Raw genomic sequence first — 13,453 nt, forward strand, 5'->3', positions numbered from 1 at the left:
GATAGATAGATCTCTCTCTCTTTCCGTCTCTCCCAATTCAACCCAAACTCAGATCTGCTCCGTTGGCATGAACGCCCAGAAACGGCATCGCCAAAGCGTCACCTACTGTCCCTCAGGTTGTGGCATGTTAGTACATACTGGGCAGCAAGGTCTGCCCTCTCTCCTTCTCCTAGGAGGACTTTTAATTTTGAGATATCACTCGATTTTTTAAAATCTGAAATCACAGAGTCAAATTTGTTTAGGTAGATGTTCCTAATTTTATGGAATGTTTTGCATTTTAGGAGGAAGTGCATCTCCGTCTCAACCTCACCGGTCCCACAGTGACCACATGTTCTGTTCTCTCTTGGTTGCCATGACTTTTTGTGTCGTCCTGTTTCAATCTCCAGTTTGTGGTCACTGAGCCTGTACTTGGTGAGGTTCTGTCTCTGCTTTATATCTCTGACTGTAGAGAGATACTCTGCCAATTCATAGTCTCTCTCTAGGGCCAGATAACATTCCAGTCTGCTTTGGCCCCCAGTTTCCTCTCTCCAGTGCTCCAGATAGGCTTCTTTACATCTCGCCATGATGTGTTTTACTCTGGTTGGTGTTTGGAGAGCAGTGTTGTTGAGAGACTGGTCCCCGTGTGTCTGAGAGGAGGCAGCTAGTCTCAGCACCAGCTGACATAGGGGACTCTTCTCTGGGCTCAGCTCTTGGGTTCGGAGGGCTTTGGAGTGGAGGGTGTCTGGGGGGCTGGATCTAAGGTGATTGAAGAATGTGAGTGCTCTCTTTTGAATGTTAGTGATCAGTGGGTATCGGCCTAGTTCTGCTCTACATGCATCTGTTGGTGTGTTTCTGTGTAAAATGTGTCTGCAGAATTCTGCGTGTAGAGACTCTGTTGGATGTTTGTCCCAGCGGGTATAACTGTGATGACTGAGTGGACCCATACTTCACTACCATACAGCACAATGGGCTGGATGACACTGTTAAAGATTTTAAACCAGATTTTAATTGGGATTTGAAAATTATAAAATTTTCTCTTAATTGCGTGTAGAGCTCTTCGAGCTTTTTCTTTTAGTGCATTCACTGCCATGTTGAAACCCCCTGATGCAGTTCTGGTTATACCAAGGTAGGTATAACTCATACTATGTTCAATCATGTTGGTGTTTATGGTAAACTGGTATTTGTTCTCCTGACATCTGGGACGTTTTTGGAAAATCGTGACATTGGTTTTCTTCATGTTTACTGCCAGGGCCCAGTTGTGACAGAACTGTTGCACTATGTCCAGCTGTTGCTGTAGTCCTGGTTCAGTAGGGGACAGTAGGACCAGGTCATCGGCATAAAGCAGACACTTCACCTCTCTCTCTAGGAGGGAGAGCCCAGGAGCAGCACATTGATCCAACTCAACAGCAAGTTCATTTATATATACTGTATATTAAATAAAGTCGGACTTAAGTTGCAACCCTGACAAACACCTCTTTTCTGGGTGAAGGATTCAGTTTGTTTGTCTCCAATTTTAACAGCACATCTATTTTCCAAATACATTGATTTAACCAGATCATATACTTTGCCCCCTATCCCACACTGTAGGAGTCTGTAGTAGAGCCCTTCGTGCCAAATAGAATCGAAGGCTTTCTTGAAATCAATAAAACAAGCAAATATTTTACCATTTTTTGTTTGGTGGACATGTTTGTTAATTAAAGTATGAAGGGTATATACATGGTCGGTGGTCCGGTGTTTTGGGAGGAAGCCAATTAGATTTTTACTCAAGATGGAGTGTTCGTCAAGGAAATGTAGTTTTCTTTTATTGAGAATACTACAGAATAATTTACCGAGACAGCTGCTGACACAGATGCCCCGGTAGTTACTAGGGTCTGACTTGTCTCCACTCTTATGAATGGGTGAAATGAGCCCTTTGCTCCAGGAGTCAGGAAAACACCCTGACTGTAATATGATGTTGAACAACTTCAACACTGCACCCTGCATCTCTGGGGTGCTGCATTTGAGCATCTCATTTTTGATGAGACCACCTGTCTGGACCACAAGCTTTCCTTGGCCGGAGACACTTTGTCTGTGTGCTCAGTTCTTCCCAAGTCATTGGGAAATCAAGGGGGTTCTGGTTGTCTTTAATTATTTCTTCTAATGTTTGGAGTTTTTCTTTTGTAATATATTGGTCTGAGTTAGTTTGATTTATTGGTATATCTTTGTACAAATGTTCAAAATGTGCTCTCCAGATGTCACCATCTTGGATGGGTAATGCCTGTGGCTGCTTTGTGTTGAATTTGTTCAACATATCCCAGAATTGATTTTGATCAATGGCGTTCTCAATATCTTCAAGTTTCATGTGGGTATAGTTTTGTTTTTTGTTCCTAATTGTACATTTATACGTGTTTAAAATTTCATTGTACCTAATGCGTAGGGCTGGGTTGTTTGGTTGGCGATGTTTTTCATTTGCTATTTGTCTCAGGTCTTTTCTGATGCTCTTGCATTCTTGATCAAACCATTTTTCCATGTTTTGCCTTTTTACAGGCTTCCGTGTTTGTTTTATAAGGTCAGCTTTAATAGCTGCCCTGTGAAATATCATATTGATATCATCAATGGCCTTGTTTACACCGTCTCTGGTGTGGATATATTGTTGGTCATATATTGATATGTCATCTATCAGATCAGGTGAGTTCAAGGCCATGATGAATTTGTCTCCACTGTCTGGGGCCCATCGGTAAGTAGCATTTAATTTAAACAGCTTACTGGGTTCTTTTTTTTATGTCATTCATTTGACCTGAGAGTTTAAAGAACAGATTTATTTGGTTGTGGTCTGAGAGGGGGGCTTGTTGTCTGACAGTGAATGCACTGATAGTGGAGGGGTCCATGTCAGTGATTGCATAGTCTACGACACTAGATCCAAGAGCTGAGGAGTATGTGAATCTTCCTAAAGAGTCCCCTCTGAACCTACCGTTAACTATGTACAGGCCTAAGGCCCGGCAGAGATGCACGATCTCCTTGCCACTTTTATTTATTCCCGAGTCTCTCTGTCTCTCACTCTCTCTCTCTATCTCTCACTCTCTCTCTCTGTCTCTCACTCTCTCTCTCTGTCTCTCTCTCGCTCTCTGTCTCTCACTCTCTCTCTCTGTCTCTCACTCTCTCTCTCCGTCTCTCACTCTCTCTCTCTGTCTCTCTCTCGCTCTCTGTCTCTCACTCTCTCTCTCTATCTCTCACTCTCTCTCTCTCTGTCTCTCACTCTCTCTCTCTGTCTCTCTCTTGCTCTCTGTCTCTCACTCTCTCTCTCTGTCTCTCACTCTCTCTCTCCGTCTCTCACTCTCTCTCTCTCTCTCTGTCTCTCTCTCTCTCTCTCTCTCTGTCTCTCACTCTCTCTCTGTCTCTCACTCTCTCTCTCTGTCTCTCCCTCTCTGTCTCTCACTCTCTCTCTCTCTGTCTCTCTCTGTCTCTCACTCTCTCTCTGTCTCTCACTCTCTCTCTCTGTCTCTGTCTCTCACTCTCTCTCTCTCACTCTCTCTCTCTGTCTCTCTCTCTCTCTGTCTCTCACTCTGTCTCTCTCTCTCTCTGTCTCTCACTCTCTCTCTCTCACTCTCTCTCTCTCTCTGTCTGTCTCTCTCTCTGTCTCTGTCTCTCTCTCTCTCTCTTTGTCTCTCTCTCTCTCTCTGTCTGTCACTCTCTGTCTCTCTCTGTCTCTCTCTCAGACCTTTGGGAAGGTAGCGATGCAGGATCTCACTCAGATCAACAGAAATAACAACTTCCAGACATTTCCTCAGGCGGTCCTCCTCCTCTTCAGGTCAGATCCTCTTCCTCTTCTTCCTCTTCCTCCTCCTCTTCGTCTCTGATTGTGACAACTGAATTCTATTGAAATACATTATCCAGGGGCATTATGGGTAATGGAGTCAGAGTTCTGTTTTGAATATTTCTCAACAACTTCAAGAACTATTCAATCAAATATGAAATATTATAATATCATGTAAATAATCACATGCGTGTGTGTGTGTGTGTGCAGGTGTGCGACAGGTGAGGCGTGGCAGGAGATCATGTTGGCCAGTCTTCCAGGTAAACGCTGTGACCCAGAGTCTGACTACGGACCAGGAGAAGAGTTTAGCTGTGGAAGCAACTTCGCCATCGTTTACTTTATTAGCTTCTTCATGTTGTGTGCTTTTCTGGTGAGAACAGACACACACACACACATATACACACACACACACACATATACATATACACACACACATATACACACACACACACACACACACATATACACACACTGACTGCTTGTGTGTCCTTCAGATCATTAACCTATTCGTCGCCGTCATCATGGACAACTTTGACTATCTAACACGTGATTGGTCGATTCTGGGACCGCATCATCTGGACGAGTTCAAGAGGATCTGGTCTGAATACGATCCAGAGGCCAAGTATGTTTGTTCTTAGCCTAGCTTAGCACAAAGACTGGAAGCAGAGGTAAACTGCTAGCCTAGCTTAGCACAAAGACTGGAAGCAGAGGCAAGGCAAGTTTATTTGTACAGCACATTTCAACAACAAGGTAATTCACATAAAACCATTAAAAGCATCAAAACATCTGCAAAAGAAAAGGAGATTTTAAGACAATTAAGAACAGTCATTAACACCAAAAAGCAGTGTAAGAAATAAAATACAGTAGTATAGTGAAATGCAGAAATGTATTAATATCCTTGAATGTGGTTGAATTAAAGGCAGCAAACAGAAAAATCTTCAGTCTTGATTTAAAGGAGCTGAGGGTCTCAGCAGACCTGCAGCTTTCTGGACTTTGTTCCAGATATGTGGAGCAGAAACACTGAACGCTGCTTCTCCATGTTTAGTTCTGACTCTGGGAACAGAAAGTAGACCGGTCCCAGACGACCTAAGGGGTCGGGATGGTTCATGAGGTAGCAGCAGATCAGAGATGTGTTTTGGCCCTAAACCATTCAGTGCTTTATAAACCAACAGCAGTATTTCAAAGTCTTTGTTGGACAGGAAGCCAGTGCAAAGACCTCAGACCTGGAGTGATGTGATCCACCCTCCTGGTCTTAGTGAGGACTCGAGCTGCAGCGTTCTGACTGACTTGTTACAGAGACCTGTAAACACACCGTTACAGTAGTCCAGTCTACTGAAGATGAATGCGTGGACAAGTTTTACCTGTTGAGACATAAGTCCTCTAATCCTTGATATATTCTTCAGGTGATAGGAGGCTGATTTTGTAATAGTCTTGATGAGGCTGTTCAGGTTGAGGTCTGAATCCAGAACTACACACAGATTTCTGGCTGTTTGTGGTTTTTCACATCAGTGATTGAAGTCAAAACTGCTCGGTAAACTGCTAGCATAGCTTAACACAAAGACTGGAAGAAGAGGTATACTGCTAGCATAGCTTAACACAAAGACTGGAAGAAGAGGTATACTGCTAGCCTAGCTTAGCACAAAGACTGGAAGAAGAGGTATACTGCTAGCCTAGCTTAGCACAAAGACTGGAAGAAGAGGTATACTGCTAGCCTAGCTTAGCACAAAGACTGGAAGAAGAGGTATACTGCTAGCCTAGCTTAGCACAACGACTGGAAGAAGAGGTATACTGCTAGCCTAGCTTAGCACAAAGACTGGAAGAAGAGGTATACTGCTAGCCTAGCTTAGCACAAAGACTGGAAGCAGGGTTTTTTGTTGCTAATATTTCTGTATGCAAAATATTGAATTCAGTAGTTTTACTTATAATGGAGTATTTTGATATTGTGCTACTTTTACTTGAATACTTCCTGTCGTATAGAACACCTGGACGTTGTGGCTCAGATGACATCAGATTGTAGTTCTATTATTATATTGCAGTATTACTAGTTATTGTATTATGTTCTCTTCCTTAAGAGGTCGTATAAAACACCTGGACGTTGTGGCTCTGCTCAGGAGGATCCAGCCTCCTCTGGGTTTTGGGAAGCTCTGTCCTCACAGAGTGGCTTGTAAGGTAAAATATATATATAAATACATTAAGTATTATAAAAACTCATATGAAGGAACAATCTAATGTCAACTTCATGGTTAATTATTCTGGGTGTCCCACAGGGCTCTGACGTGTGTCCTCTACATTTATTCATATCAGGCTATAACACTCTGAAATGTACTGTATATTACAACTTTAAATGATTAATTCTCATTCATTAATGTAACATCAGGATTTTTCTGCTGGAGCTCATTTTGAACTCTTAATTAATTCATCTTTTGGTCATGGATTAATCAGCTCATGATTCTCCATTCATTGATTGTAAAAAGAATAGTGAAAATAGTTTGTTTTGTGTGAAAACATCTTAATTTGTAAAGAAGCTGTCAGATAGTTAGTTAGTTAAGTTATCTGTGTCAGTAGATTAAAGACACACTCACATCCCATAATATGTGAACATAGTCCAGTCAGATAAAACACCTCTCCTGCTCTTCTTTCTCTTCCTGTTCCTCTTCCTCTTCCTGTTCCGGTTCTTGTTCGTCTTCCGGTTCCTGTTCCTCCTCCTCTTACACTTATTTTTCCTCTTCCTCTTCCTGTTCCTCCTCCTCTTCCTGTTCCTCCTCTTCCTGTTCCTCTTCTTCCTCTTCCTGTTCCTCTTCTTCCTGTTCCTGTTCCTCTTCTTCCTCTTCCTGTTCCTGTTCCTCAGCGCCTCGTAGCGATGAACATGCCTCTGAACGCTGACGGGATGGTGACCTTCAACGCCACGCTCTTCGCTCTGGTTCGCACCGCTCTAAAGATCAAGACTGAAGGTATCTGATTGGTCGTCTGTTCACGTCATTAAGACTGAATGAAGACAGAGTTTAAAATATAACATGTTTAATATCTACATGTGGAGATAACAGATTGTGGTGTTAGTTGGATAAACTGGCCAAATAAGTATTTAGTATATTATTATTGAGAATCTAAACAATCACTGTCTGTACTTGGAAAGTATTTCAGTATGTTAGGGTATTAGTATGTTAGTGTATTAGTATGCAAGTATATTAGTATGCAAGTATATAAGTATATTAGTATGTAAGTATGCAAGTATGTTAGTATGTAAGTGTATTAGTATGTTAGTATATAATTATATTAGTATGTTAGTATGTTAGCATGTAAGTATGTTAGTATGCTAGTATGTTAGTATGTTAATATGGTAGTATGTAAGTATGGTAGTATGTAAGTATGTTAGTATATTAGTATATAAGTATGTTAATATGTTAGTATATAAGTATGTTAATATGTTAGTATGTAAGTATGTTAATATGTTAGTATGTAAGTATGTTAATATGTAAGTATGTTAGTATGTTAGCATATTAGAATGTTAGTATGCTTGTATGTTAGTATGTAATTATATTAGTATGTTAGAATGTTAGTATGTAAGTATATTAGTATGTTAGTATATTAGAATGTTAGTATGCTAGTATGTTAGTATGTTAATATGGTAGTATGTTAGTATGGTAGTATGTAAGTATGTTAGTATATTAGTATATAAGTATGTTAATATGTTAGTATGTAATTATATTAGTATGTTAGAATGTTAGTATGTAAATATATTAGTATGTTAGTATATTGGAATGTTAGTATGTTAGTATGTAATTATATTAGTATATTAGAATGTTAGTATGCTAGTATGTTAATATGGTAGTATGTAAGTATGTTAGTATGGTAGTATGTAAGTATGTTAGTATATTAGTATATAAGTATGTTAATATGTTAGTATGTTAATATGTTAGTATGTAAGTATGTTAATATGTTAATATGTTAGTATGTTAATATGGTAGTATGTAAGTATGATGTGTTAGTACATTATTTTGACAGTATGTTGGTGTATTAGTGTGGCGTTCATGATTGTCAAATACGTCACAGATTCCCTTCATACTCACATCTCAGCTGTCTACAGGACCTGATTACTCCGATGGTTCCTGAACGCAGCATCATCATAACTTATATGTGGCCCCGCTCACTGTTGGTAGGTAACCCTGACCAGGAGAACGAGGAGCTGAGGGGAATCATCAAGAAGATCTGGAAGAGAATGAAACCAAAACTACTGGATGAAGTAATACCACCACATGAAGGTACTAATGCTACCGATACAACAAAGATACATATACACACACACACATACGAGTACCACTACTACAAACACTACTAGTACTACAATAAACACTACTAGTACTACAATAAACACTACTAATGCTACTACAAACTCTACTAGTACTACAATAAACACTAGTACTACAATAAACACTACTAATGCTACTACAAACTCTACTAGTACTACAATAAACACTACTACAAACTCTACTAGTACTACAGTAAACACTACTACAAACACCACTAGTACTACAATAAACACTACTATTGCTACTACAAACTCTACTAGTACTACAATAAACACTACTACAAACTCTACTAGTACTACAATAAACACTACTATTGCTACTACAAACTACTAGTACTACAATAAACACTACTAGTACTACAATAAACACTACTAATGCTACTACAAACTCTACTAGTACTACAATAAACACTACTAGTACTACAATAAACACTACTATTGCTACTACAAACTCTACTAGTACTACAATAAACACTACTACAAACTCTACTAGTACGACAGTAAACACTACTACAAACACCACTAGTACTACAATAAACACTACTATTGCTACTACAAACTCTACTAGTACTACAATAAACACTACTACAAACTCTACTAGTACTACAATAAACACTACTAATGCTACTACAAACTCTACTAGTACTACAATAAACACTACTACAAACTCTACTAGTACTACAGTAAACACTACTACAAACACCACTAGTACTACAATAAACACTACTATTGCTACTACAAACTCTACTAGTACTACAATAAACACTACTACAAACTCTACTAGTACTACAATAAACACTACTAATGCTACTACAAACTCTACTAGTACTACAATAAACACTACTAGTACTACAATAAACACTACTAATGCTACTACAAACTCTACTAGTACTACAATAAACACTACTACAAACACTACTAGTACTACAATAAACTCTACTAGTACTACAATAAACACTACTAGTACTACAATAAACACTACTACAAACACTACTAGTACTACAATAAACACTACTAATGCTACTACAAACACTACTAGCACTACAATAAACACTACTATAAACTACTAGTACTACAATAAACACTGCTAATACTACTAGAAACACTACTAGTACCACAAGCAATACTACGAGCACTACAACAAACACTTCTATACTACAACAACCAATACTAGCATTACTATAAGAAACACTATAAGAAATATCACTTATACTACAAGAAACACTACTAATACTACAATATTTACTATGAACAGTACAACAAATACCACTCATACTTGAGTAAATACTACTAGTACTGCTGCTGACTGAGCTCTGTGTCGTCCTACAGAGGAGGAAGTGACAGTCGGGAAGTTTTATGCGACTTTCCTGATTCAGGATTACTTCAGGAAGTTCAGGAAGAGGAAAGAGAAAGGAGATCTGGCCGGAGAGGCTGACACCACCAACCCGTCTGCTGTTCAGGTCTGTCTGTCTGTCTGTCTGTCTGTCGAACACTACAGTGCTCCATAATACAGCAGGGATACCCCTAGTGGACACCAGGAGAACAACATGTATTAACTTAGGATGCACAAAGATGAGAGAAGAAGAGAGAAGAGAACAATCCCTTCATAGTCCCGCAGTGGGGAAACGTATCCTCTGCATCTGACCCATCCCTAGTATACAGGGAGCAGTTAGGGGTTCAGTGTCTTGCTCAGGGACACGTCATAGCCAAGGATGGAACCGCCAACCTTGCCACGGTCGCCCCAGGTTAAACAGTGTGTGTGTGTGTGTGTGTTTGCAGCTGTGTAAAGCCGGTCTAAAGACTCTGCAGGATCTGGGTCCAGAGATGCGTCTGGCTCTGAACGAGGACCTGGAGGACGAGGACGAGGTCTTACTGGAGGACGAGGACCTGGAGGATCAGGTCTTTATTAATAAATCCACGTGACTGTGAGTGAGTGACGTCCACATGTCCGAAATGTCCGTCTGTCAACAGCTGATCTGTCTCTTTAGGGGGACGACGGCGTCGGACTGGAGAGAGACCGACGGGGCTCCGTGCTGATCACGCCCACCGGTAAACAACCACGTCATGTGACTCTATGTTACCATGGTTACAGGTTGAGTTGAACGTGAGACAACAAAGATATTATTTACTATCAGACATCAGATGAACAGAAATATGGAAGGAAAAATACTCACTCTGATCATTGTTATTGAGGCTGCAACTATTAATGAATGAATCTGTATATTATTACTCGACTGATGTGAAAGTATTAAAAACATAAAAATATATAAATTTTACTTGTAGAAAAATTAGAAATATTCACATTTGAGGATTTTACTTATATCACTGACAAACAAAGTGCAGTTTGTCCCGTTTTGCAACAAAATAAAATACACAAAGAAGAAAGTCTATTAAATGAGCAGAGAGGACAAAGTGTCCCTGTCTGAGGACAGCAGCTGATCTGAAGTCTGTTGTCAGACCTCAGCAGGTGAACAGGTTCTCTGCTGGGTTTCTCTTTAATTTGATGAAACGATATAAAGATGTAGAGAGAAAGAAGTTCCATTTATAATAACAGCCGGTCTCCCTGCAGGTCCCGGAGGACCGGTTGGAGAGGGCGGCGTGTCTAACGGAGGTCTGATCCACCGGGTCGGTTCTCTCACTAAGATGCCGAACGGCAGCGAACACGACGAACATCTACGGCGTGAAAACAGAAGGTCGTCTTTTAACATTCATCATCACCGCCGACCGTCAGCGAAGAACGGAGACCACAAGAGACCAGCACACCACAACCACACCAGGTACTGATAGTACTGTTGTATTAGTAATAATAGGACGTGCATCTCATACCTGGGCCTCCTGTGCTGTCCTACTACAGTAGAATAACCTCATGATGAGCCACAGCTACGCTTATTATTTGTTTCTACGGTGTAACATCACGTATTCGTATTAAACCGTTCGGTACGAGGCTTACGAACCCAACCATACGTTTGAATAATACTAATGCAGAAGCTTAAATTGTGGGAAATATAATGTTTCGGTGGACTGCGCTCACATAACAGACAACGGGCTGTGACCTCTGAACCTGGAACATAGAAAACAAAACAAAAACCATGAGGCTACGCTAAACTAGCGCAAAAACGTGAAAACAACCGCGGCAAACCCGCGATGCTGCGTCATTAACGTACAAGTCAGAATAATGTAATTAACACAATAACAACAACAAACTCACAAGAACCAGTCGCATATATTCATATGACAACAAAGCAACAAATCAAACCTGCAACACTGCAGCGCTAACACGCGTATTCCACCGCACACTGAAGAGCACGAGCCATTCACATATTAATATTCCGGCCTAATAAAATGTGCAACGCTTCTCCGCAGCTGTCAGCCAGAAATACCGTACAAATCCTGTTCCATGCTGGCTGTGGGGGTGACCGACCCTTTGATACGATGTCCAGTTCTTCTGGTCTTGAGAAATCCGTTTCTCCTCCTTCAGCCGTTGAAGTTAAAAACACAGCCAGGTAAAAAAAACAATCTACAGCAATTAAAACGCTAAAAATGTCATAACTTCTCTTCCATATATTTCAACCTGAACTCTTACTAAACACTAAGATCTGCTAGCTAGCTTTCTGTTTGACAAAAGTCACGCTGGCCCACTGACCAATCACGGCGCACGTTAATGCAGACGTACTTAGAGGCTACCTGGGTACCACCGACACGTCAAAGAATACGCCCAACATGTCAAACTAAAGATCTGATTGGTTGAACACTATGACAATCAACAATATCGTCCCCATTCACTTTAATCTGCAAAGTCTACAGAGGACCTCGGGCCTCTCTCCTCACATAGAGACACAGAGGCTGAATCTGATTGGATAAAAGCTCTCCTCTCTAACCCGAGAGCCCCCCTCTCGATTTTACAGAGAAAGTTTAGCGTACAGCATGTCGTACAATGCACTTCTCAGGAACGAATATAATGAATGTTACACACATGTTATATACTCGGTTAAAGAAAAAAGTCTGGGCAACAATATCCTGCAAGCCATTTTTACACACTCTACAATTCTACACAACTAACATTTCAACTAGAAGATTTACCACAATATCACCTATTTTTTGCCATTAGTCCGCCGTCTACGCACTCCGGTCTGAGCTAACAACACAAAGCTAAAAGCTAACACGGACAACCAATACATCAGAAAGCAAGAGAATTTGACACCGATTCCAGAGATATCTTCAAAATGTCTCTCCGTGAAACCATTACAGAGCTATGAGCAAACAAGCACCAGAACCACAAACCGCTTTATCGATAATAATCATAAATGCAGCTGTGATGTGAGCTGATTTCGTGAAGATAACAGATAATTCCCCGGTTCTGCAGCTAAAAAAACTGTTCTACGTATATCCTGTGTGTCACTGAGCTGTTTCCTGGAAGACAGGGTTTTTTTCTAATCCAGGAGACGAGGGGGGGACGATTTGACGATTTTATGCTTCGCGAGGGACGGTGCGGTTTTGATTCTGACTGGCTAACGATTCTGTCAATCAATCCCACGTTGTCCCAGCTCAAGTCTATAGGCTCTGACGCGTCGAAGGAGGGTTCATTGACTGAAATTGACCAATGGGCTGCTGAGTTAGGTCTGCATAGACACAGAGAAACTGCAGGCAGACGAGACAGCTCCATGGATCACAGACACAGAGAGGCTCAGAGAGGATTGTGGCTCTCAAAATGAAGCCAAACTGCTGTATTTGGACAGATTGAACACTATTAGTGATAAAACAAGTGAAATATATTGTTATATAGTATATAAAATTACAATGGAACAGCTGGTTCCAAAATGACAATTTTGGTGACCTCGCCTGACCTCTCTGTATTAAAACCTCTAATTTTGTTCTGCTTCACTTTATCAAAGTCAAGATTTGCACAGAGACTGTTCACATATTGTGCTATGATTTGGGAGAGATTTTAGGCTTTCAGCTGCATCATTCCAAATAAATAATAACAATAAAAGTGCTTTTTTTTCCGGCAAACCTGAAACTTTTCAATTTGAGCTGTGTGCCATCTTCATTTACTCTTAACCAGTAACATATACCGTATTTTCCGCACTATAAAGCGCACTGGATTATAAGGCGCACCTTCAATGAATGGCCTATGTTAGAACTGTTTTTATATATAGGGCGCACCGGATTATAAGGCGCATAGAATAGAATAGCGTCGTAAGCGTGTCTCTTGAAAGGTGCCATTTTGGGGTCTTTATACACACAAGTGGTGTTGGACTAGGAGTAAGCACAGTACCGGTGTTTACCGCGGTGCGGCTTTGTAGTTTACCAGTCGTACTGAAACATTTTGACAGAGCGCCGTGTACAACCAGTATGGATCAACCAATTAACCAATT

The 13,453-nt window shown here is 40.6% G+C and overlaps 1 protein-coding gene across 1 annotated transcript in view; it reads left to right on the plus strand.

Moving 5' to 3' along the window:
• Window positions 1-13,453, plus strand: part of cacna1fb (calcium channel, voltage-dependent, L type, alpha 1F subunit) — a 145,087-nt gene that overhangs the window by 127,991 nt on the left and 3,643 nt on the right. The window contains 9 exon segments of the mRNA XM_076076361.1: window positions 3,675-3,766; window positions 3,983-4,142; window positions 4,267-4,394; window positions 5,845-5,941; window positions 6,621-6,723; window positions 7,930-8,031; window positions 9,408-9,532; window positions 9,858-9,997; window positions 10,598-10,855. Of these exon segments, the coding sequence (XP_075932476.1) occupies window positions 3,675-3,766; window positions 3,983-4,142; window positions 4,267-4,394; window positions 5,845-5,941; window positions 6,621-6,723; window positions 7,930-8,031; window positions 9,408-9,532; window positions 9,858-9,997; window positions 10,598-10,855 (1,205 nt within the window).

The sequence above is a fragment of the Anarhichas minor genome, unplaced genomic scaffold, assembly GCF_050575085.1.
Source record: "Anarhichas minor isolate MPS153535 unplaced genomic scaffold, ASM5057508v1 ptg000056l, whole genome shotgun sequence".
In the NCBI taxonomy this organism is placed as follows: domain Eukaryota; kingdom Metazoa; phylum Chordata; class Actinopteri; order Perciformes; family Anarhichadidae; genus Anarhichas; species Anarhichas minor.